We start from the raw sequence: 26460 nt of genomic DNA, 5'->3' as shown, positions 1-26460 counted from the left end.
AATCTTATCGTGGTGTGTGCAGTGAGACGATACTCGTCTATCTGTTTGATGTGAATTTTTCAATATATATATATATATATATATATATATATATATATATATATATATATATATATATATATATATATATATATCTTATTTTTTGGTTTTTGTGTTTTGAAAATTTCAAGTGTAGTTTTGTGACTACTTATTAAAAGCAGAACCTAAAAAACAGATAAAATAATTTTTTTAATAACCTCGTGGTAGATTAATAATATCATTTCCCGCGCTTAGATTGGATTGGCTGTGTTGGTGAGTGAGGGGCGCGCGGAAGAGTAACTGAGTGCCGTTTTACGGGAGACTTTACTCTCTTACTCCCCTGTATACAAAACCAGTGGTGGGAGTTGTGTTCATTCATAAAAAACTCTTTATTACTGTGAGCGCATGTGCTATTCTACTACGTGGAATCATCCTCTCTCATCCCCCCGTTATTCTGTACACAGTAACACACAGTTCCAGTGTTACTTAAGCTTTCAAATTACTACGAGGATTTGAAAATAAAAAAAAAAAAAACAATAAGTTTTTTTTTTGCTAAAATTTTGAATAAAATTAATAAAATTTAACTTGACAAAATGAAGGGAGACACAGCGAGACCTGGTAAACGACCACTGAGATCTCTGACCACTGCGGAGAAGATCGAAGCCATCCAGCGGGTCCACGAAGGCGAAAGCAAGGCGTCTGTTGCCCGCGACATCGGAGTTCCCGAGTCGACACTTCGCGGATGGTGTAAATCGGAGGAAAAAATTCGCGGCCTCGCGAGAAACTCACCGCCCTCCGACATCGAGGCTAAGTCACCTTTGTCAATCACCAGCAACTCAGCTCCAGCTGGTTCTTCCGATGTATTCTACGGCGATGAGGTTCCAGCGGCGAAGAAACTAAAAACCGACCACCAGAGAAGAATATCCAACTCTTACGTCAAGGAGAACTTGGAGAACGACGCGAATAGGTTATCTGAATTCGACTACATGAAGACGAACATGAGCGCAATCCCTCAAGGTAGATATTTTTCCCCACAAGAGATTGCGGTGCTTCAGCAGTTTAATATGAGTTACAATTTGAACAACATCAACCAGCAGTTGCTCGATTTCTCAAAAATTATTGGTGGAGGACCTATCAACAATGGACCGTCCGCGAGTCTCGTTGAGAATGGTCTTAAGTACACCAGGAGCAACAAAAATTCCATCAGACACAGCATTGGAGTCGCCATGCCGATCCAGAGGAACGACTCCCAAGCTTTGAACTACGGCCGCAAAAGTCTACCTTCTCCCACTGATGCGCCGTCTTCGGGCTCGATCAGCCCCAGAAAGTCTCCGGAACTGGGTCGCGAGTCCAAGAACAGAATTAGGAACCCTGCTCCTAGTCAGGCGCTCAATTACTCCAACAATTACCAAAACGGCAGTAATCAGCATAATAACATTAATGATTACTCCAATCCAGCTAATTTGAACAATAGCAACACCAATGCTGCTGTTATGGCCAGCAAGAACAACGCCAATAATTTTAACGACTACATCCACCTAAATGAAAGCTTGTGGGACTACAAAAACGCTCAACGGCGAGCGATGAGCATGTCGACGAAACCCGACTTGCAGCACAAGAACCCTTTCTTTGCCTGGTACATCAACAACGTCAACGAATTACAGAAGATATCAACGAATTCAGCAGCAAACAACACTGGGATGCCGGTTTGCATGACGACCAAGTCGAACTTCAGTCCAGTGGTTACTCAGGCAAAACAGGCCAGCTCCTTCAACAGCAAAAGCCGCGCAATTCTTGACCAGATATTGTGCAATAACGGCAATAACACTGACAATGTTATGTCGAGTATCAATGCCACTGGTTCAAACTCCGAGAGCAGCCACGACGGAGAGGAAGATGATTATGATGAAGAAAATAAACCTATCACCAAATTGGAGGCTATTGAACATGGTAAAAAATTCTTGTCATTTTTATGTAAGACAGAAAGCCCTAATGTTACTCTTGTACATATTATGCATTTTAAGGCTTTACTTAACAAAGTTCAGACAGAGGACTTTAATTTTAGGAGAAATAGTGTTAGGAAAAATTCAACGGTCATTAGGTACACGCCCGAGGGCTCTGAAACGTCAGAAAATAATGAATAGAGATAATTTTCTTTGTATTTAATATTTCATATGATTAATAATGATCTAAGTAAAATTATACTTTGGTTTGTGATTTTAATTGCTTATTAATTATATGATTTATTTTCGGTAGATCAACCAACTTTAAATTTATAATTTTTTTCTTTATTTACTTTCATTATTTGTGCAAATATTCTCTCAGTAATTTTGATTAACTGTAAATATTCAGTATTGACCTTTATTTTATTAATGGTTCAATTTATACTATAAATTATTATCAATATGCGGTATTGATTAATCAAACTGTAAATATTAATTCAAAAGTTAGTTTTAATTATTAGTGCAAATATTCACTTTGATTTCAAGATTCATTCGTCAATGAATCGCATGTAAATAATTTACTTTAATTTCATTTAATTATTATTAATATAATTGTTTGTTAGAGTTAAGCTTTACCGATTATTTTTTTTTTACCTCATTTAAAGATTTTGTAAATATTATGATACTAAAATATCTTGTACAACCATAAGTAATTTTAATGAAGAAAAAAAAAAATAGCCAGCGATTAATAAAATAGTTAATTAATGTAAATATTAATTAAGAAAGATAAAAATTAAAAGAACGAGAAAATCATTTTAACAGTTTTATAAATTTATATAAATATTATAAAATTATTTATGAACAGTAATTTATTGTCAACTGTAAAATTACTATTTTTTTTTCTCATTCTCTTTTTTTTTTTTTTTTTTTTTTTACTAATCGCGACGGTTTTGAAATATTGTCAGTGGTAATTAAAATAATTTTTTAGTTTAAATAAAATCGATAAAAATTTAAAAAAAAAAAAAAATAAAATATAATAAAATTGGTCCAAAGTGTCATATCAATAGTATTTAAATAACTGTCGCGAATACTGATCTCGATTTCTCGTTGGATTCAACAAAAATATTGTATATATAAGTTAGTAGTAAAAAAAAAAAAAAAAACATGAGATTCAACCGTTAAAATACACACTAAACACTTAATTACACATTCAGACATGGTTACATACCTGATTTATATATGCGTGCATTAAAATACGTGCATAACATATTTAAATTATACAATACAAGTACAATGAAACATGCAGACAAGTTACTTACCAATGCCGGCGGTCGCTTTAGAGTCTCGAACACAAGATGATCGCTGACAAATCTGGCGCAGCCAAACCATGTGTGAAGCTCCGGATAAGCTAGTACACTCGGTCTTACACTCGTCGATACGAATTTCTGATAACATAAGTTGTAATAATGATTATTACTAAAATTAAGAAAAATGAGTTGAGATTAAGGATACATTTAAGAAAAAAAAAAAAATAAAAAAAAAGTATTGATAATTGATTAAGAAAAATTAAAGATGATAAAACAATTATATTCATTATAAAAAAAATAAAAATATATATTGGAATGTTGATGATTATTTGTATATGATATTTTGAAAGAAAGAAATAATTAAATTAAATTTATTGATTTAACTCGATGCGCTAACGATTCACCGCTACCACCTGTAAATTGTTATTTAACAGAAAATTTATTGTGTAAATAATAAATCGATAATTAATGATTTTGTCGGAGATTACTGATTTTATATATGTATGGTGAACGTTTTTAGAAGCTTAAAAGATTAACAAAAGAGTTATTGTAGTTAAAAAACAAAGAGTTCAATATGTATGACGTCGAGTGTGTTGATTATTAATTGTCGCCGCCGATCAGACAATCATCGAGTTTACAACAGTTTTGATGGTATATATTTAATTGCAACTCGTGTATTAAATTTATTTGAATCCGAAAAAAAATTAAAATAAATAAGAGACATGCTTGGTTATTTTTTAATAAATTATATAATCTTGTAGACTCGATGATTAATTAATTTTTAATTATTAATGCTGTATGAGAGTTGATTGTTAATTAATTTCAGAGTAAGAACTATAATTAATATGATATTGTATAATTTATAATGAAAACCAAAGCGATAAAGCCTATGATTATATATATTGAGGCATTTTATCTGTAAATATGATTACGACGGCATGTACGCGGATTTAAATACAAATTACAAACATAGGCAAAGTAAAGAGGTTTAATCGATAATAGTTATTGATAAATGATAAATTTGATGGAATTATTGTACAATTCAAAGACAAATTAACAAAGTTATCCTAGGACCGTTTAAGTAGTGTTGATACAAGGCACATTATTTTATTGAAATATATAATGAAGGAAACTAGCCAATTTCTTTTCATTTTCAAATAAAATAAATATTGTCAATTATTTAGATGGATAGAGCAATGGAGATTGCGTTAAACATTCCTTTGTTTTGTAAAATTATTACTTGTTCTGATTGACAAGTTTTTTATTGTTTGAATTATTATTATTATTTTCATCTGTTTATTTTGAAATTTTATACTCATGAATGCCTTTGTATATTGTAAAAAAAAATATTTATTTAAAAATACATCGAGTTGCTGAAAACTAAAATCAATGTTTTTATTCTATTATTTATTTATTTATTATTAAGCACCCAATCCTCACCTTTAATATAAGTTAAGTTAATTAATTTAAGTATTATTTTAAGTATAAGTTTGATGAAGGTAAGTGAGAATTTTTTTTGTCTCATTAATCATTAGTTTCAATTAAAAACAAAAATTTCAATATTTTCAAAATAATAAGAGATTGAATAAAGTTTAAAAAAAAAAAAAATATCGCATTTTTAAAGATTTGGATGAAAATCCAGAGAGAAGTAATGAAAAATTCACCGATGAAATATTAACAACCTGTTACTGCGAAAAATTTAAAGGTCAATAATCGATTGTCATAAAAAACATCAAGGTCGGGAATTAAAATTTCAAGGGTAGTCCAAAAAGTGAATAACTTACTCGTCTATTGAATGCTTAAAATAAAAATTAATTTATCACTTATTTGATAATTTTATTAATTTTCTAACAAAAAAAAAATTAGAAAAAAAATTAACATGTAAGGTAAAAGACCCAGTTATTGACACTTGCAATTTTATTCTAATTATAAAAATTAAAATCTTCTCAAAAAATCAATTATCTTAAAATTTATATTTATTAATTTATTAGTCAATTTTTTTTTTTTTTTAATTAAAATAAATTGCAAGTGTCAATAACTAGGTCAGTTTCAATAAGTGAGTCTTTTTACCTTGTTAGAAATATTAAAAAATTAAAAATTCAAATTTTCTACATGTGCAATTTTTTTTTTAATTTTTTATAATAATTATATTAATAAAAAAATTTTTTTAATTTTAGACTTCTTTTTTATTGAAAAATTATTTAAAAAAAAATTAAAGAAAAATTTCACGTGTAGAAAATTTTAAAAATTACACATGCAATTTTTTGAAAATATTCTTTTGTTCTAATTTAATTAAAAAAAAATCAAAAAATTAAAAATGTCGGCTAACTTCATTATTATCAATTTATATCATTGTCATATGTTAAAAAAATGAATAAATAAAATAAAATAATAAAAAAATAATAATAATCACCTGCACACCACACTCATTATAGCGAGCCAGCACCAGCGGTTTGCGATCTGGATTATTATCCTGAAACTGTTTCCTAAAATTTTCAGCATGACTTAACAGCAGCTTTTCCTTTTCCGAAAGAGTCCAATAACTTTTGGGTAACTCGGCAAATGCGAAATTGGCGTCCTCAGCATCAGCTTGTAAAGTTGGCGACGACAACCGGATGAATCCTAACTCGTATAATTTTTCGTCGTTTATTTGGTCATTAGTCACATTTAAATCCTCTTCGCCGGTTGCCTCGATCTTATTTCCATTCTCGACGTCATCAGGATTACCGTGCACCTGCTCTTGATTCTCATTTGATTCATATCGATTGCGCAACAGACTCCCTTCATTTTCGCTCCCGTCAATATCCATTGTTATTACTGTTATTATAATCGCTTCACAGTTTTTTTTTTATTTTTATCCTATTCTCTCCCTTTTATTACTACAATACCACGTGGCTGCGATTCAATTACATACTATTGACGTTTAGTCACTCCCTTGTCAATGATATCCTCTATATTTATACAGTATCTCTGCTCTCATTTCGGGGTCGCAGTTTTGTTTTATTTCAACCGAATAAAAAGAACTAAACAAACCGTTTATCACCATGGCGATCAACTGCTTCCGCGTTAGTAGCGCCACCTGTAATTCAAAAAAATTAAACCGGGGATTAGAACAAGTTTCCATCGGTCGGTAATATTGCGAACTAAAAAAAGCGCGCGCTACTCACCCATTGGCCAGTACAATAACGTAAAGTTTTAAATTTTTGGCGGGAAAGGAAACTATTTTACCGATTCACTTGCTTTAAATCTACAAAAAAAAAATATTAATTATTTTTTTAAATTTTAATTAATAATAAACTTCATTAATTATCTTCAATGTCATAATTGATTAAATTGAAAAAAAAAAATTTCTATTGGATTTCTACAGCATATTGAGTCATGAAAAAATATCAAGATATTTTTTAATAACGCATTATAATTTTATGAATAAAAAATTTTAGTTACATTTTAATATCGGTAAAAAACATCGTTAGAACAAAATTACATACGAGCGATGAATCTTACCTTTCTTAATATAAATTTTACACGTACATATACATATACATACATACATATATATATATATATATATATATATATATATATATATATATATATATATATATATATATATTTATATAGATATTTATCATCGCCTTTGAACTCTGTAGTTTTATATTTTATCAATATAAAGTATTTTTTTTATATATTATCTATATAATATAACAATAATTATATTATATGTCGTGTTAATAAAACATTACTGGGATTCAATGATTTTCTTAATTTAACATAAGAACCTTCCATCCGCTGTCATAAAACGTTTTTTGCACCAATTAAATGATTATTCACTCTTAAAAACACTCGTCAAGTCATAAGTAATAATCATTAGATCGAACTCGTTGATTCTGTTGGTTTTTTTTCTACAATTAAACCACTTAGATTTAATAGTCTTAAGCATTAATTTAAAATTAATTATATTAACGTTACTTAGTCAAAATAATGACAATAATTATTAATTATCAATAAAGAGTTTGCGCGATTCGGACAAAATATTGGAGCTCACTGGTATGTTGACTACTGTTTGCGACAAAGCTCAAAACTATAAATTATCTTTAAAATAATGGTAATAAAAAAGTTTTGTCATATCCTTGACGTGGATTTAAATATATCGGTATAGTATAGTAATATAGTGTGTTAATTAATAAATAAATATTATTAATTAACATCACGAGGATCCTGCCTCCACTTTTGAGCGGCCTCGCGTCTTGCGTCCGGCACCAATTGAGATCTCATACCGCCAAGTACATTGCTCGTTGCTTCTGTTGCGAGAATTATTGGCTTAACAACTGTAGGTGGTATTTGCCGCAATACACCACCAACAGCTCCACTAACTCCCTTTTGTTCATGTTCCTCACTAGCAACGCGTACTAATTGATTTGCGGTTTCACCTAAACCCTAAAAATAATAAAAATAAAAAAAATATTAATTTATTAATACTCAATTTAAAGTCCCACTAAAAACTTAAATTACATCTTTAAGTATTAATTAAAAAAAAAAATAACAAACCTCTTTGACTAGCATGTAAGCATTGGCCATTCCTTCGCGAATATCTAAAGGCTGATTGTAACGCTTACGTCGTCCTTTCTGACCTTTTTGTTTTCTTCGTACACTAGGCCCAGGACTGACCATGTCATAGGCCGTTTCTGCAGTACTCTGGATCACATGGACCAACCTGGACGTCAGTTCTAGAGCAGCCATCGCCGTCGAAGTTGTAAAACTATTTGCTCCACGTTGTAGACCTCGTACTATTCTTCCGTCTTTTTGATACTGTTCTATTGGCAGCCAGAATAAATCTCTGAAGCCTTGGACTGATTAAATAAAAAAAATAAATTATTAATTAATAAAAAAAAAAAAATTAGATAAGAATTTAAAAATAATAAAATACTCACACAGCTGAACTAATGAATGCATCGGACCAACCCCGCCTAATAAACTCGGCAGTTGATTTTTTTTAATATCCTGTAACCATTCAGCCAGTATAAAAGCCATGAGTTTATCAATACCAAGTAAACCGTGACGGTGCGTCAGCCGTTTCAGTCTTAGTTCAGAACAGTTGAGTTGTGCCAAACCCATTAATAAACCAGCCATCGGTCCGTGGGTCAAGTCTACCCTTTTTCCATGGTAATCTAATCTCACAAGTACTTCTGGTGCGAATATTACACTCCTAAAAAAAAAAAAAAATAATTAATTATTAATAAAATAAAAATAAAATTATAAAACAAATAAATTACCTAAAATAAATAGGCTGACTGTCGTCCTGAGATCCACAGCTAGTTTTAATTTTAGTTTTATTCTCTTTGATTGTCAGCTCGTCCTCCAAGAGTATCATCAAATTCTGATCAACAATATTATTATCAATAAGCCTAGGACTATCTTGCCTAGGTAAATCAGAAGACTCATCATTGACACTCATCACTGGCGGGTGGTGGGTAGGCGTACTCTGCTTGGACCCGGGCGTAGACTGCGTAGTACTAGGTCCATTGATATTATCCTGGCTGGCCTTCATATTCCCCGTCAGTTCCGTGAAGAAGTCTATCAAAAACAGTAAGCTATCCTGATCAATGTTGAGTCTCAGTGGCAAGAGACTCAACTTCAAACAGCACTCCTGAGCGCTAAATTTCGGATCAGGCCTCACATGTACAGCCTTCATAGCAAACATATTCGCATGTGTTTGCCTCGGACACGCTTCGCTGCTGTACTGGTACAAAAATTTGTTAATATGCGAGGAGGCCAACCTGTCCCTAATTTCAATTTCACTTATCAGCAGCACTTGTCTCGAGGCTTCTGCAGTATTCTCCGGATATGTCTCATGCTGGAACCTCACTTTATTCAGCTGCAATTCCATCAGCACGTCATGTTGTCTTCCAGGTCCGCCTTGGACGTACCAATTCTTTGCAGACTTAGTTTTTCCGCAAGGTGAATTAGGAGCGCTGCCGAATCTCACTTCATGAGGATTAAGTTTGCTGAAACCCACGACTGCTGACCTGCTGCGACCCAGAGAATTATCAAACCTATGTGCCGGGTCCTCGATAGTCACGTTCTTCTTCTTCGCCGGTAATTTTCCAAAGTCCTTTCCGCCGTACATGTGCCAGATCAGCGTCATCTCGCAGAGCGTGTACCTCAAAACAGGCGGCGGAAAATGTTTAGGAGCTTTCAGTAAATCCGTCTTACCCAATGGCACTGCAAAGTGATTGTCAACAACCCTGATGTACTCCTGACTGAGCCAGCGAATCTCTGGAATTCCGTGCCTTGGCATGATTCCAGCTCCTGCTTCTTCTCCGAGTATACAAAAATCTTCATCCGTATCATCAGACTCAGCGCTGCGAGGCGGTAAATTATTATTAATATTATTATTATTGCTCATCTCCGAGACCTGGGTAGCCGGATGAGGTTCATCTGGGAAGAAAAATACTTCAACTTGTGCCTTTTCTTCAGGAGATTTTTTGTTCAAGCTCGTAGTACTTCCTCGCACCGTGTCTTCCATCGCTTCTTCCATCAAAGTGTTGACTCGTTCCTCCTGACTCTTGCTCAGCGTATTGATACTGTCTTCTCCAAGCAAGCTCTCCTCGTCTCCAGAACTAGGCACAGCAATGCTCTCAGTACTGCCGACGTTCGGAGAGAGATCACCGTCGCTGGCAAAGTAAGTCAGAAGCTGCATCAAAGCTCGTCCGGAATCAGCGCAAGTTCTCACGTGAAGTACATTATTACTAGCACGCAAGTCAACCCTTGGAGCGCCACCGCACATCTTCTCGTTGAGCCTCAAGGACAGCTCGAACAGCCCCAGGTCCATCACGCCAATGTAGTCGTGCTTCAAGTCCACGTGGTTTCCTAGTTTCTTTGACAGAAAAAACGTGACGTCTTCAGCGATAAATCTCAGTGTCGAGGTGTTTGTTTTAGCAGCGATGTTGCTGGAGACACTGAAGCTGCCCAGAGTTATCATGGACCTCAAGGGAAGGTACAATGGTCGGTAATCAACCGCGCAGTTCCAGAGGTGAAGATGAAGCTCTGTAAGCACACCTGGAGGAGAATAACCGGCGACTGGATGGTCTATCACGTCAAGACAGTCTGTGAGCTGAGTGAACCAGGAAGCTTGTGAGGAACACATCCGATGTCTCAGAGTTGCGTTTCTGATTCCGACAGCGACTCGGAAAGTTTTGATATGATGTGTCTGATGGGCTGCTTGGATTCTCACAGCTACTGTCAGCATGTCCGCGTCCTCGGAATCTTTGTTCTCTTGTTCGTTGTTGCTCCGATAGATAGCCGGATGACAGTGTCTAGGAATCACGCTGTTGATAGACCTCAACGGTGGAGTTGTTGAAGGTATTGTCGTGAGACCACAGTGGTTTAACGACACACTTTTAATCATAGTACAAACATACCCCAGATTAGCGTTTCCTTTGTAAGAATTTACGCAGAATATCGTGGCATCCTCGACGCGAATTATCAATTCTCCCTGCTGGCCGGGAATCACATTCGAGAGACCATCACGGACTGGTGTGTACATTGTAAGCAATCCGTCGTGAATATTCAACGTAAGCGACATCTTACTCTGTCCATTCTTCGGCGCTTTGTTCAGTGTCTGATTGAAACTTTTTTCAGCTACCGAGTGAAAAACGCCGTCCTCATCGCTGTCGGAGTCTGAGTCGTATTGAATTCCACTTTTGCACATACTGAACTTGGGATGAACTGACTCTTGGAGCAAAGTGGAGGCTAGATCACGCCCGCCGTGAGGATCTGCCATCGTGTACTTAGGTCTTGGAGCAGAAGGCTCCCAAAGGAAGAGATCAGTGTTGATTCTGTTGTAAATCTGCTCGTAGAGCCGCTTCGAGGGAATCTGAACGGATAAACAGGGCAGACTGATGTCAATCTGAACTCTTGAACCTTGAGTACCTTCCTCCATGAATTCTAACATCTCTTGTCGGTTACCCGGGATTATAAGCTCTTCTCCTTCACGGTGTTCGTGGTCCTCCTTGTTAGAGTGGGTCTGAGATTCGCTGTGAGGAGTGTCTGACTCGTGAATCACTCGCTTGGAACTAAACGGTGAAGGTTGGTGTCTCGGTGGTTGTCCCAAAGATTCATCCAAGCTAGACCCAGGTTCTTCTTCCGAGCTGTCTTCCAGTGGACCTCCCAAGTGTTGGGGGTAAATAGTGAAGACCATCCTGGGCCAGCCGAAGCATTCGCCTTCGTTCGGCATTAAGCTGTCGGTTTTATCATTGACATGGCTGGTGGCAATTTTTACCGGGATGTCCGAATCTATTTCAGTGTAAGTTAGCAAGACTTGTCGGCATTGAATCTCCTGTCTTGAAAGATAGTGAGCTTGGCTGTCCATCGACGTGTGGAATTGTGCGTCTGTTAGGGTGAGCGTGATAAAATCTGATCTTACTGAGCGGGTCCACCAGGGCGCTCTACTCATGTCATGCAGCGGTCTCAGGTCTGGCACTGGGAATCTTACTTTAAGTATAGCACGTGAGGAAGATACTTTAATATTCACCCGAGAATCTAAGAGAATCGGGCTTTCGACGGCTTGGTAGAACATTGTGTGCTGGTTCCACATGTCTTTAGCCGTCGAAGAGGGGTTGTAGGTACAAATCGGCTGGGGATTCAGCACCGAAGATATTCTGTCGATTATTGTAATGTCAACTTCACTCTGACAAGGGTCCAGTTGGATGTCAATCTCCGTGCGCGGGTGAGCGAACTTGGTCGTTTGGGCTTGGCGAACTGCTTTCTCAGTGTACTTGAATCTCATGCGAAAGTCCGTTCTGTTCAAGAGTCCAAAGTTGTCAGTGGCGGTTGACTTGTTATCAAAGGTCAGAAGTTCAATGTATTCGACTTTAGGAGTCTCGGAATTATTGCTAGTGTCTACTAGACACTCGACAATTTCAAGAGTGGCTAGAGTGAGGCTTCCGTTTATGGCTGAAGATTGCGGAGTAGTTTTCTCGCTTCCTTCAACCACCAGAGGAGCAGCAAGTAACCTGATGTGACTGAGTCGACAAGCATCGAGGAAAATTTTAGCTGCTTTGTCGAAGTTCTTGTTCCCGTAGCCATCGGCAGCGAATATCCCGAGTTTGCTGAAGAATTCTTCAGAAGCGGTTTTCATTTGCTCGGTACTTGCGGAAGTCAAGCCCCGGCTTTCTATTCCAGTGGTAAGAATGTCTTCGTGCAATAGTATCACTGCGATTGAAGAAACTCGGATGTGAAACTGGGAAGTTTCTGCAGTAGGGTCAGAGTCAGCGTTAACTCGATGTTTATGAGGCTTTGAAACATTTGTAACAGAGCTCTTTGAACTTATGCTGCTGGCGGAAATACTTTCATCCATGCTGATGTTGTTTATCGTTTGTGAGTCGCTCATACCTCCAGGAAGCTTCATGGGCAAAAATTCGTCCTCGTTGTCAGATTCGTCTAACGAAGCGGTTGACCAGCCTTGAGTATTGCGTAAGTCGGTGGTACGTAAGCCATGGACTGGATGTAGTTGATGCATTAGCTCTCTTTCGACGCGGCTGAAGTCACTTCCAGCCATTGGTTTTTCAGCACAAGTTCGCGGAGCTACGTTGCTTATGTCTTCAAGATCTGGAGATGCTAGTCCATGGCCTAGTTCCATTAGGACGTGTACTTGTCGTGGGCTTAGAAATGATATGAAAGATCCTAGAGTTACTTCTAGCTCGACTTTGGGACCCAAGATACCTTCACCTTGCTTTAGTTTCAATCTTATCTCCTGACGACCTGTTATTTTTGCGCACATTATTGGATTTGATTGGCTTAATGTATTTAATAAATTTCTTTCAGGAGGTGTTGGGATATTGTGTTGCGTTGGTGATATTTGTGCGGATGAAAATTGTCCATCTGAATTCTAAAATTATAAATTATAAATTTTTATTAATTAGTATTTTTGTTGGTAATTATTTACAAGTGGAGTCAATCCCATTTTTGGCCATAACTAAGTGAAAAATTAACATTTAAAAATTTTTTTTTTGATTCTATTTTTTGATTAAAAAACAAAAATTTCGATAGCTTTTTTGCCTTCAGAAGTATTTAAAAAAAAAATATATATATAAAATCAAATAGAAATTTCGTTAAAAAAAATGAAAATTAAAATGTTTGACCCCACTTGTAAATATTTACCTTTGTTTTATTACTAAAAAATTAAATATTTTATAGAAAACTAAGAAATAAATTTTGTATAAATAAATTGTTAGAAATTTTTTCTTTCTCAATGTAAAAAAAAAAAAAAAAAAAAAAAACCTTTGAATCAGGCGTAGAACCTCTGCTGGTAGTCATAACACTCCTGGAGAAAGTCCTAGCCCTACTAGGAAACTCATCAGTATGAAAAGTGACTCCTTCTAAATAAAATCGCTTAGTCGTAAAAGCAGAAACGACATAGCCCTTAGACGGCTGATTGGCGTCCAAATTGACATTGCTGGGATCGGATCCAGCTTCATCAGAGTATTCTAAATTTTTTATGCACATCTCAATAGCAACCCCGGTAGTCGAGTCGAGAGGTACATGCTCCAATCTTATTACCGTGTCAATAAAGCGTACTCTTACACGACACAATATCGAGTCGATAGTCTGTGCAAATAATTCAACGCCTTCAAGAGGTTGTGCATTGTTACCACCTGTATTATTAGCGTCTTGCTGCAAACATTCTTGAGCCAACTGCATGCTCGATGTCATAGAACTCCACATTGACTCAAACATTGAAGTCCCCGTCTCAGTTCTTTGTCTCGGCTGGACTGTAATTTTGAGACCTTTGACCTCGACGTAACTAGCCTCGCTGAGCAATGCCGACCAGGGTATGCTTACGGACATTTCCGATATAAATCCATCGACAAACTCCAGTGGCAAGTGCTGTTGCTCGCCCATCTCATTAAGCGCCTGCAAAATTAAATAAATTAATTAAAATTATATTTATAAAATAAGGAAAAAAATTTATTAAATTATTCTGGATGATTATTCATACAGTCTTGAGTTTCTAATAAAAAAATAAAAAAATAAATAAATATTTAAACTAACTTAAAATTTAAAACGTCACATTTAGAACAAAGGAATTTTTTTTACCTGAACATCAAGGCTGACATTGGTGACTCTTCCAGTTCCATTGTAAAGATCAACAGTGAGTTGATCAAGTGTGAGTTTTTCCTCCAAAAATTGTCCTAGATAACGTTGAAGTAAATACCTGCATGCTCGTTTTTTAATGCTCTCCGACCAAGGAAATCTTACAAGCCAAGACATTGTCGAGTCGAGGCTTTTCACAGCAGTCAAAAAATAATAATTATTCTCCGTAAAAAAACATGGATGGTTGAGCTTGATTTAAAATAATTAACATTGTCATTTTTACGCAGTATCAATTGTTATGCACACGTAACACGCGCTCGACAATATAATTCCGAAAAATTCATATTCACAACACGTGTTGTCGTATTATTATTTGAGTTACGATTACGATTCGAGACAGATATAGTAGCAAACATAATAAATAATAAATAATAAACTATATAATAATGATAATTACAAGAAAAAAAATAATAATTATAATGTCAATAATAATAATAATGATAACAAAGCAACGACGAGGTGACGGTGACTAAGATTTGTCGTATTTTTTTTTTTCTCTTGCAGCAACAGCAGAACAGCCAGCAGCGTATGACTGATCAAAAACAGAGACAGAAGATGATCCAGTATAATGCAATATAGTGATCATTTAAATCCACAGACCAGACAATAAACTTGTATTATGTTAAATATTTAAGTATTTTCTGTATTGTTATATTATAACGGTGTTCCAGCTGTTTTATGTTTTTGTACTAAGTGACGCTCGTGTTAACCAACCACACACAACATTACTTTGTTTCCATTGATTGAAATCAGCTGATTTCCAAACCCGTAATACCATTCCAAGGCTGTGAATGGTGGGTTTTGTCATGGTATTAAACATTTGCTGCTAGTATGTGTGTCCATGTTTATTATTCTACATACTTGGGTCTTATTTGTGTGTGTACATCGTAGTTAATTTCACGGCGCACGGCTGCCAACTGTCGTTAATGCTGATGGATTTATTTTTGAATGAAAATAAAAAATATAAGTAAAATACATTACACACGCAACAATCCAATGCACACTAAAGATGATGACACCAACACAGACGAGAGTTCATGGACAAACTCTGGTAAATAAGACAATAACACGCGCGAAAATTTAACTGCGTACTTTTTAACGTCTATAAATATTTCCACGTTTTTATTTACCAAGCGCGAATTAATGACGCTGATTAAATATATGTGTTATCTGATGACAGCACGTTGTTGAAATAAACCAGCACTTGGTGAAAAACAAAACAAAGGCTTGTAAGCCTCTAGACAGGCGGCCATTTTGATGGAAAAATAGAGCGCATGCGCGAGAATTATAAAAATGCGCGCCGAAATTTTTAGTTCCCCGCAGCGCCTCTTTTGCGCTGCTTGTATAGTCCGCTGGTAAGATAGATGACTCGGCACAAAATGGCCGTCGGGTGATAGACTAGCGGCTTCCGGGTAACTGAAAACACTTATAGTATTGAAGTCTGAGAATTTTTTTCTTTCTTGTTAGAATTTAAGCGTTGAAAAATAAAAATAAATCGTTTGAGAATTTGCAACAAGTATTTTTACAAATTTAGATTGCAAATTTAGCATATAATAATTTATTTATCAGTAAAAATAGTAGAAAATTTTTTTTGAAAATTGGGGAATATTCTTTAGTAATGATTCGCTATTATTTTTGAAAAAAGAAATAAAATTCAACTTTAATAGCTATGAATAATTAATAATCCTAAAGTTAGCCATGAAAATTAAGATAGCCCGACATTTAAAAATTTTTGCAATTTTTTACAATTTATTAAAAAAATTATTACAAAAAAAAAATTCATTTGAAAAACTTTAAATGCAATTTTTTATAAATATTTTTTTGCTCCAATTTAATAATGAAAAAAAAAAAAAAAAAATTAGAAGACGTTTTTAATTTTTGATTTTTTTTTCATTAATTAAATTAGAATTAAAAAATATTTTTAAAAAATTGCATTTGTAGTTTTTCAAGTTTTTAGTGAATGAAAATTTTTTTCAATTTTTTTGTAACAATTTAAAAAAAAAAAAATTTTAGATGTCGGCTAACTTAATTTTAAGTCATAAAAAAAATAATTTTAACACATTTTTTTTTTAATTTCACTTTCTGTTCTAGATGCAAGTCCGATGAAAATGCAAAGAAGAATAAAAATATTCTGAGTAGATTTCAGACTAAATTCGTATGTATGTATTTTTAAAAAAAATTTTTTTTAATTTAAATATTTAATCCTAATCACTGAAAACAACCTCATAATTTATTTTTTTCAGAAATCCATAGCAATTTAAAGAGAAGATCCCGTGATCCGCATGGTAGCGACCTCTGGCTCAGCATCAGAAGACTTGATCTCCCACTTGAAAATCTAGGCCCAGCCCATCGGGCCCGAGAGTTTCTTGGTAGGGACTCGCTGAAGGAGAAGTGGTCCGGAGTACGAGAGGAGGAGAGTCTACCGTGAAATTAAAACATGATGAGGGCTCTAGATTGAGATGCGAGATGAAGAGAAAGAAAGAAGAGCTCGAGGGAGAGCGAGAGTAGTCGATTGAACCGAGACGAGAAGGATTTCAAGGACGCATTCATCGATAATTTCGTCGGTGCTTGAGAATAAACGAAACAAAATTAGTTTTAGCAACGCAACTCTAATATCTTTATACACCATGAAGATTTAATTTAACAACAAAAAACTTTTTATTTAATTACTTAATTAATTAATTTAATTAAATAATGATTCAATTATTAAAAAAGGTAAGATAAAAAATTGATTAAACATAAAAAGATACACATACATTATCTATATTATCTATATCACATAGTGACTGCAAGGTTGCTAGTATATTATTAATATTAATATTAATATCATCATTGCTTATGCCAATTTTTATTCCCCGACACACTAGATGACGATAAAGAATAGCCAGACGCGAAGAGAAAAATTTCTAGACCCTCATCTCGGATTTCTTGTATCCGAGGAACCCCTGTGGTGTTTAGGACCTTTCGCCCCACGTCTCAGCCTGTTCTCATTCACGGAACTAGTTGATAATCCTCGGAAGGATTGCCACGCGCGAACGCGGCCAAAAGGTTCACCCTCACAGTCCAATAATTTTGATCCTAAGCCACACGGTTCTCCCACGTACGTTCACATTTAAATACTACACACTCTCCAAAGGTTTTACCGAACTTCGTCAAGTGAGAATTTTTTGCGCTTCCCGTTCTCTGATTTATATAAACTTTTTTTTTATTTTTTTTTTCAAGATGATCAAGTAGCAGAGGAATTCACAAGAGCAGCAACAACGCTCGGAATTGGACGATGATTTTGGACTCTACTCTTCCGGACGATAGACTTATACCAATTGACAAAGCCTGATCTATCCACTACTTATGCGAGCGTGAGTAAGTATAAGGGCTCTTTATGTATCACATGCCACGGGATAAATTGTCCAGAAGTTTTCAGAGGTCGGCTTGCTTTGTAGGATTATAAGCCCGGCTACGAAGAACGAGCACCAGCGAGCAATGGCTACCAGTTACAAATCACTGGGTACCAGTTACCAGTTGGCAGTTGCCACCTCGCTTGATCTCTGTTGGCCTCAATCCACTTGATCAATGTCTCCATGCCGTTCTCGTTAGCTTTTTTTATTGCTACAGTCACTCTAAAATATTGTCGTAAGTGGAGGTTTAATATTAATAAACTCTAAATTAGACGTCTCGCTAGCGAATTCTCAGCTAGATATTTAATAATTTACCATTTTGTTTTTTACACGTATATAATATATGAATCGTTTATTTAAAAACCTCCATGAGTTCAGTTTTTGGCCAAAGACATTCAATTTAATGAATAAATTCACTAATTGCAAGAAAAATAAAAAGAAGTATGTATTTTTTAAATAAATGATTCACATATACGAGCAACCTTGCAGTCACTATGTGACTTATGAACTATACAAAATTTTTCTTATTTTCTTAATAATATAGATAAAAAAATGAATAGAAATAAATAACACGGTAAATTTATATTTGATATCTTAAAGCAAGTCCAATCAACACGACCCTCGTGTTTGTCAACAGCAACCTATAAATTTTGACACTGATGGAAAAGCTGGATAATTACCCTGCAGAATTATAACGTCAGGTAAGCAATATATTCGAGTGTATATTTATGTGTATGCAGGTTAAACGGTTGGAAACCCATAAATGCCAACATATCCTTCGTGGTAAGATTTTCTGTGAAATCCTTTTCACGCATTTGGTTCCACGGCAATACGTATAGTACCTTAGCTTACTCGGTACTCGATGCTCCGTCACGATAATTAAAATCCCTGACGAGCGACGAATCGCTGCGAATGCAGAGCACAAATAAATATTATCCAATAGAACCAGGAAAAAATTTAGATGTAAATTTAGACGTAGCCATAGGAATAGATTATTACGGCTACGGTTGGGTCTCTTCTTATTCTCCTCTTTTGAGGAAGCAGCACAAAAGTTTTTGGCCATTATGCGGCGATTCAGCCCTGGCACTACTGGACCTTTAACAATAGCCGACTTTAGGGCATTGTACGATCTTCGGTGTACGCGGGTGATTCGAAACAGGCTCTCTATCTCTTTTTTCCCTTTTTTCATTTATATTTTTTATTTTCCTTACGCCAGTTCTCAGCGTAGCACTCATACATGCAACGACTCAGCTCTCTTGTCCTTATTCACGTGCTCTCGCCTCCATTAAATTTCATCCCACTGGATTGGACTACAGTGTGTTATGTAGTAGATGTAGTCCGTTAGCAATCTGGTAGTCGCCAGAACGTGGTAACTGGTAACGTTCTTTTAAAATCTCTTACCAAGACTCATCTCTGCATTTCGTTGAAGTTTATTTTTTTTATTCATATTCAGCATCATCTTCCTGTACTTCTCGTCCCCGTGAGCAACCGAGGATCAGCAGAGCCCGATGTCTTCATTAGCTACATAGCGATGAGCATAAAGTCAAGCTCGTCGAAAGTCAGGGATTCCTAGCGGGTGGCTGCAAGTCGGCCACGCAATTTTCGTAGAATAAGCCGACAAGAATCTGGTTTCAGAATTTAGTTTAGTTTGTCTCTCTATTCTACACCGGCTACACGTATACTATGTACGGCAAAGCCGCTACTCAAAGCCGCTCTGAGTAGGTATTCTCTGGTTAACTAAGACCAAGATTATCCGCCATTCGGGAATATACTTTTGGCAATAAAATAAAAGACTTCTTCTCGACAACAAAAAGATAGATGATAAAACATAAAAAAAAAAAAAATCTAAAAAAAAAAAAAACTAAGGAAATAATATTTTAAATAGGCAGTTTAGCTCAAGAATTTCTCACATCCATTCTCAGTAAGTCCCTCGTGATATATGTATTTATTAAAATTCGTATTATAACTGCTTTGTGGATTCCGATGATACTTGTTCGCTGATACCACTCAGAGTCAGATAATAATGTGTTGATGAGATGCCGAAAACAATTTTGAAATCATCAAGTAAAATTATGTTTAGTTTTTTACCTAAAAAAAAATATATTATAATCTATATTGTTAAAAGAATAAGAAAAATTCTGTCTCCAGGATAGTCATATGATAAAATCGGTTTTTTTAGAGAAATCTAGTGTCATTATTTAATGAAGCAAAATTTGATTTATTTATAGTTCACAAGTTACAGCAGTCACATAGTGACTGCAAGGTTGCTAGTAATATATAAAATAGATAAATACATAAATGTCAAAGTTATACCCGTAAAATATAAATAGAAGTACATTAAGAAGATCTGAGAGTGATTTACCTGATGGTTGTCAATGTGTGGCTCTACTTTGAATCGGGTTTCCTTAAAAGATCCGTCAGCCCATCTCTGTTCTATTGCCCACAATTCTATATCTTCATCTTCTCAACAGCAGTGTATAATATAAAATAGTAAATGCTCTTCTTTTCTCGTTGGTCCGCAGTGTTGACGGTGACAAAAGCTTGGGTTTGTTATCCACCTGGAGAACGAATAGAAGGAGCCCTGTCGACTTTGAGGCTTTCGCCTGTACCGGGACCAAGTCATTGACAAACCGACAATAGGACCACCGCGAACAAGATCGATAGGCTGCAACACCCAGTTCTCAACTTGCCTAACAATGTTAACGGGCTCTTTTTTTCATTGTTGTTGAACTTTCTGGCACCTAGTTTTGTAAATTACAATGAATTTTTGACAATGTAAGTGCAAAGCTAAAAGCAAAAACTACCACGATGTTTATAACAATAACTTACAAAACCGATAAATAAAATAACAACCAAACGACTGACAAGATCTATCTTTATTTCTTTCAGAATTGCTGATCAAGATGAAGAACATAATACTCTGACGTGTATATTATTGTAAGCCGTAGTGTGTATTACTGAACCACAAAAGCAACTTAATAAAAAATAAGGATTACATTGTGCTGGCGAAATAACTTTTAAAATACTCATTAAACTCCGATGTTTATCGTCATCATCATCTTCATAATGATAATCATAATTAAATTCTTTTATCCGGAAACACACACACAACAGGTACTATAAATATTTGTATCTAAATATTTAAAACGTGTTACATTTAAGTGTTTATATTAACTATTATATTTATTTCAGTCGGCTGATTGGTCTTCTGGTCATTAATTTTATGATTAACCGGCGTGTATCCCGACCTGGTGGGCACCAACCAAAGCTGTCAAGTGTAAGTGTATATTTTAGTTACAAAATTGCTGCGAGATTTTTGAGTTTCAGGTGGGAAAAAAAATAGTTTTGAAACATAAAATAACATTTTGAACGTGTAATAGATTAAGATGATTGGGACTTGACCAAAACTGGTTGTATTTTGTATAATATATATAAAAAAAGAACCGAATTGGATTTCGGTTGACCATAAGAGTCCGAATAACGAGGAATTATAGTCCACGCCTATTTGTCTTCCTCTTGAGAATGTCATTATTATTTATATTACTATCTAATACAGGTATTTATTTAACTTAAGCGTGTGTGTGTGTAGTTAAGTTGAATGTTATTTTACTTTTTTTATTTTTAAAATTTTTCAGGCTTGATGCTTTAACTACGCAACGACGTTATTAACTTATACAAAGATATAAAAGCGTGACTATCGTTTTCACATGGGCTACGGGATGTTTATATTTTATTTACCTACGGTAATAAAATGCGACACGCAGTGATTGCGGCATTGTCGGTGGCCGTTGTCGTTGGGAATTGACCGAGAAATCGAACTTGTGCCTCTGTACGAGGGTACTGAGCTGCCAGGTACACATCAGCGGATTTTTTTTCATGGTAACGTTGAACCTGTTATTTTTTTTTTTATATATTATTATAGTTTATAAGTAAGCGTATTGCATTGGAAACTATTGCAATTTAATTAAATTACCTGTAGGCGTACTTACAATTTTAATAGGCTCTATTTCAAGTTAACTTTCAACAAGAAATTTTTTATGACTCAAATTTTGAATTTTATCAATTTTAAAAGTTCATTTAAACAAAATCATAAGATTAGTCTTACTGTTTTGTGCCGTAAGATGGGCGAAATTTTTTTCTTTTCGCTTATTCTATATACATTAAGTTACACCGTCCATCTTACGGTAAGTCACCAATTAAAAATACTTAGACAAAAAACCCTTGAGAAGATACTGGTGTGGATCTTAGCCGTGAATGATTCGATTCTCGTTTGCGGGCCCTGGGACGATAATCTCCCCGGTCCCACGGCCAGGATGTGGTACGTCACCGGGTCCAGGCAATTCGCTACAGCGGCTGGCGAGGGTTAAAGCCTCAACTCGGCTGACTTGTACATAGTTCTGGAGTGTAATTAGCGCCAGTACGGTTCTTTGTACACAATAACAAACTCTTATTCTCATTTTTATTCTTATGGTTGATGTTGATGTTGATGTTTCTGGTGTTGTTGCTGTTCTTCTTCTTCTTCTTTAGCGATTGTATGTAGTTGTCGGTTGTCGGTTGACGTTATACAGCAAATTTAGCGATATACAACACGCTACGCCGTCAGAAGAAATCAACGGCGATGTAATGACGTTTGTTAAGGCTTAACCCAACGAAAAATCGTCGGCATTGTGTCTTTTGAAATCCTTTTTAAATTTAAATTTACCGGTTGCTTGTTGCCGATTGTTACCTTTTTAGGGTTCTGTTGAATTTTTTCGTTAACCTTTATTTATTTTTATTTTCATTATTATTGCTGTTGTTGCTGTTATTATATATGTTTAAAGGCATCTTATTAGTTTCTCCAGGTCTAGTCCGGTTTATCCGTTTCTAAATTTCGATAATTAAGTTTTAAGAATGAGAGTTAATTAAGAGATAAAAATGGCGGGTGTTAGTAAGTTTTTTGTAGTGATTTGTTACGGATCGCCCCGGAATAAAATAAAATAAAAAAAATAATATAAGGTTTATTGTATATTGGATACATCTAGGCAGCGAGCGACTGGTATGGTGTAGAGTTTATAGTAGTAGGTATAGAATGAATCTGAAGCTAAGACCAGCCAGGTAAAAGTGATTTTCGATCGTCAACAGTGGAATAATAAAATACTTTATACAGCAATGAAACACTATTCTCACTCTGGCAAATTGTAACTTCCTTCAGCCAATTGAATTTATTTATCCACATAAATACAAGTGAAGATATGGTATCAGGCATCTTGATCCTTCGATAAAATATCAAAAAAAAAAAAAAAAAATTTCCCCGGACTAAATATCACATAAAATCCATGACATTTATTTTAGGGATATTTTGTCCGGGATATTTTGTCGAAGGATCAAGAATCATGGAACCGAAGATATAGATGTTTATGTTAACGTATGAACATATCCCAGGACTCTGAAGGATCATGATCATGATCCAGCCTGGTAAAAGGCAACCGGAGATTAATCAATTTTAGTTTTTCTTCCGAAGCGGAAACGTCGGGGGCTTGAGTAAACACGGAACAAAAGCGGTTGGATGACTTGCTTGGTTCTTGCGATTTAGATGCCTTCGGATATATATCTTCAGAGCAAAATATATCTCAGCCAAGAGAACTTGATTTTCTTATTCTTCTCGGTTAGATCTGCTCTGGTCTTATGGTCATCGTCGTTTCAAGGCGTGCTAAAGTTTTAGCTTAAAAAAAGTCAAAATAATGTGAAGATGCTCTTTGGCTTGAAGATGAAGAAACAAAACCGAGCAAGGAGAATAAGAAGAGTGTATGGTGTGTAAAGGTTGTCTACTGCTGTTCGTTGATGCTCTCCTCTTCACTCGCTCGCCCATTCCACTTTACCAACACCGGCAAGTCGGCAAGTCGTAAACGTTTTCGTTTCTCAAGTTAACCAAGATAAAGAGAGAAGAGAGAAGAGATGCATGGAGAGAAACGTAACTGCTGTTATGTTCCTTTGCTCTCCATCTCCATCTCCATCTTCATCCACTCTACTTCAGACTACTCAACTGCTTTGGGTTGTATTGCTGTATGCTCTACCATCCCGTATAGTACTCTCTTACTCTCACTCTCCCTTTACTTTGGAGAAGATAAAGAGTAAAGAACTACTTCATACCAACCGACAAAAACATACTTTTAACATGTGCCGTGGGGGAAAAATTCACTTTGGCATTCCAATCTTTATTGTACGTTGTTTCAAATGTAACAATAACGTTTCTTTATTATATCTCTTATTCCTGAGCGTGCTTTTCGCAGTAAAAATACCTAACAGATACACTTTTAAGGCCAAGATATTATGGAAGAGTGCAATCCCCACGGGTTTTCTTATTTTAAAAACCATTAAAGGCTTTTACAGCTTCTGCCAGCTCTCAATTGCCTAATTTTCAAATTATTTCCCGGAATTAGAGTTTAATAATTATGTTATTAACTTTAAATGAATTTAAATTCAAGGGTGAAGTGATCAATGAAATGGAGAATAATTATTTTATTTGTAAGCATAATTAATCTTTAATAATTACATCAACAACTTTAATTTAAAATTAAATCTCAACTGAGTAACTGAGTGTCTCCAGCAAAATCTCGCTGTTTAATATTTCTCGGGCGTGAATCCAAGTGCGAATTTGCGTCCTCGCTAATTCGCTCTGCCGCTTCCTTTCCGAGATATCTTAGGTTATCTGTTGGCGATCTCGTTCGAGGAGCCGTCGAGCTCGAATGTACGGCTCCCGACACCTACTACTCGCGGTGGTAAGTCCCTTTACCGGTACCTTTTACTCCGGTACCAGTTGAGAAGCCTCCAAGAGAACTCAAGAGCAAGAGCAAGAGCAGGAAAGTGCATAGACACAGTAGACTGTACAGCAGCAGGCTGTATTCCACACTTATACATCACACGACGGTGAACAGGACAGGACAGGACCAAGATGAAGCTACAGCGGGTGAAACTCACTCGGATACTCGGACACAGCAACAGCAACAGCACCAGCCAGCAGCAGCAGCAGCAGCAGCAAGATGGAGTTCTTGCCCAGCAAGTTGAGACCACAGAGGGATCGTGCCGATCGCCAGTCGAGATAAGCCAAGCTTGTAACCCTCCACTGGCTCCAGCTATTTTTCTGTGTCTTTAGAGCCTTCGAACCACCAGATACCTTCATACCTTCTACCTTATATTCGAAGGAATATAAACCAATCAGCGTGTGTTTGTCTGTGTAAGCACATTTATAAGAGTCGACTCGGGTTCAAAGTCGTACCAGCTATTCTACTACTCTTCGGCAGGTAGTCTTGTAATTCATCGTGACTATGGGCCACGATCCAGGAATACTTTTCGGCCTACACCCCCGTCGCTTTCTTCAGTCTTCACCGTTTTTAAATTCTTTTTACTCTCTTCTTATTCTACTTGAGATCTAGCCCCTAAATCTATCCAACCAGGAGGTAATAGTTTAGTCTACGTAATAGAAAAATATGTAATGGCCTGATCTCTACTGAAGAATCTTGTTATCGCGATTACCGCGACGTGCCACTCTAACTTGGGCATTATAGTAGCTTATTTGTTCATGAGATCTAAAATCAAAGATAATTTCTACTTTTAATTTTTTTTTTTTCTCTAAACTCTTAATGAAAGACAGTAGAGGAAAAATATGAGGAGAAAACACGGCTCATTTAGGCGGCTAATTTATTATTTTATTTTATTTAAGATTGATAAAGTGACACGAAGAATTTTTCTACGAATTAAAACTTTTTCCGAAACCTTTGAGATGAGACGTGATAATACAATTTACTGCTTAACACTCACAGTATTAGTATTGTTGTTATTATTATTATTATTATTATTATTATTATTATCATAAAATTATACTATGAATTTCTAGCTTAGAGAATAGAGTAAGAGACGGTGTTTTTATATTTTATATTTTTCAGCCTCTTGAAAGTTAAAAGCCGATCTACGAGCCGAGTTTACGTTTTTCGAGAAATCAACAGACTTGTGAAATCTTTTACACAAAAGATTAAATGGCTGACTACTTTATTATACAAAATACATCTAAGCCGAGGATTTTATACGTGTAAATATATATTTATATTATTAATAATATATATTATAAGATTATTACCGTATAAGGTGCGGGTAAATTGCTTAACTTAAAGTTTGTTATAAACAATAATTTCCGGAAGTTTAGAATAAGTTAGAGACCCGAAAAAAATTTAGGGTGAAACAGGATAATAATAGATGAATGCCACAAGCGATTTTCACGGTGTTCACCTGTCGTTTTTTAGGATTTCCAATGCCCACCTCCATTATATTTCTTAAACGATATCTATACCTACCTATACATATACTTATTATATCTACGTAGGTCGTTAATGTTTTTTCTCTTTGTAGTCTCGAAAATTGATGGCTAAATTTTGTTGTTAAACCGACAAAGAATTTCCGAAGAGAGAAACAAGAGTGACGCGTAACTAATCTACAGGATCTGAAAAATGGTCGATAATTACTGTGAAGTTAAGGCAACAAGTCAACCTTGTAATTTTTCACTGTGATCTTCTCTCATCTTCTCGTACCTTTTGTGTTAAAATCCTCACTACACCAATACAACTCATAAATTCATGATGACTTTAACTTATAACTATTATCTTCGTTTTC

The 26460-nt window shown here is 35.4% G+C and overlaps 3 protein-coding genes and 2 long non-coding RNA genes across 5 annotated transcripts; 3 read left to right on the top strand and 2 right to left on the bottom strand.

Moving 5' to 3' along the window:
* Window positions 1–110: 110 nt before the first annotated feature.
* Window positions 111–3159, top strand: Dan (protein distal antenna). Its single transcript, XM_074248782.1, has one exon. It carries the CDS (start codon window positions 612–614, stop codon window positions 2160–2162), a length of 1551 nt encoding a protein of 516 aa, XP_074104883.1. The 5' UTR covers window positions 111–611; the 3' UTR covers window positions 2163–3159.
* LOC141531194 (dynein regulatory complex subunit 7) lies at window positions 3110–6331 on the bottom strand. The gene is made up of 2 exons (XM_074248790.1): window positions 5682–6331; window positions 3110–3406 (listed from the first exon to the last, which is right to left on the bottom strand). The coding sequence occupies exons 1-2, from the start codon at window positions 6075–6077 to the stop codon at window positions 3182–3184; spliced, it is 621 nt and encodes a 206-aa protein (XP_074104891.1). The 5' UTR covers window positions 6078–6331; the 3' UTR covers window positions 3110–3181.
* Window positions 6332–7162: 831 nt separating this feature from the next.
* Window positions 7163–14789, bottom strand: Atg2 (Autophagy-related 2). Its single transcript, XM_074247811.1, has 6 exons — window positions 14366–14789; window positions 13550–14182; window positions 8542–13157; window positions 8200–8474; window positions 7817–8118; window positions 7163–7705 (listed from the first exon to the last, which is right to left on the bottom strand). The coding sequence occupies exons 1-6, from the start codon at window positions 14537–14539 to the stop codon at window positions 7466–7468; spliced, it is 6240 nt and encodes a 2079-aa protein (XP_074103912.1). The 5' UTR covers window positions 14540–14789; the 3' UTR covers window positions 7163–7465.
* A 545-nt stretch (window positions 14790–15334) lies between these two features.
* LOC141530613 (uncharacterized) lies at window positions 15335–17131 on the top strand. Its single transcript, XR_012479775.1, has 3 exons — window positions 15335–15473; window positions 16514–16581; window positions 16666–17131. It is a non-coding gene; the product is annotated as an uncharacterized LOC141530613 (long non-coding RNA).
* Window positions 17132–17674: 543 nt separating this feature from the next.
* Window positions 17675–25876, top strand: LOC141530612 (uncharacterized). The gene is made up of 7 exons (XR_012479774.1): window positions 17675–17782; window positions 17863–18052; window positions 20340–20592; window positions 20707–20931; window positions 21010–21373; window positions 21453–21696; window positions 25740–25876. It is a non-coding gene; the product is annotated as an uncharacterized LOC141530612 (long non-coding RNA).
* Window positions 25877–26460: the final 584 nt, after the last annotated feature.

Source organism: Cotesia typhae, unplaced genomic scaffold (assembly GCF_013202065.1).
Source record: "Cotesia typhae breed Kobodo isofemale line unplaced genomic scaffold, CoteBio_Ctyphae contig_5, whole genome shotgun sequence".
Taxonomy (NCBI): Eukaryota; Metazoa; Arthropoda; class Insecta; order Hymenoptera; family Braconidae; genus Cotesia; species Cotesia typhae.
Note: the sequence above shows the minus strand (reverse complement) of the source record. Positions and strands in the feature narration are given on the sequence as shown.

Coding starts and splice junctions, on each gene's coding strand:
- Dan (XM_074248782.1), top strand. CDS start 612: ATGAAGGGAGACACAGCGAGACCTGGTAAACGACCACTGAGATCTCTG.
- LOC141531194 (XM_074248790.1), bottom strand. CDS start 6,077: ATGGATATTGACGGGAGCGAAAATGAAGGGAGTCTGTTGCGCAATCGA. Junction 3,407..5,681: donor ATAATGAGTGTGGTGTGCAG/GTGATTATTATT, acceptor TTATGTTATCAG/AAATTCGTATCGACGAGTGT.
- Atg2 (XM_074247811.1), bottom strand. CDS start 14,539: ATGTCTTGGCTTGTAAGATTTCCTTGGTCGGAGAGCATTAAAAAACGA. Junction 13,158..13,549: donor GTTCTACGCCTGATTCAAAG/GTTTTTTTTTTT, acceptor TTATAATTTTAG/AATTCAGATGGACAATTTTC. Junction 8,475..8,541: donor AGTCAGCCTATTTATTTTAG/GTAATTTATTTG, acceptor TTTTTTTTTTAG/GAGTGTAATATTCGCACCAG.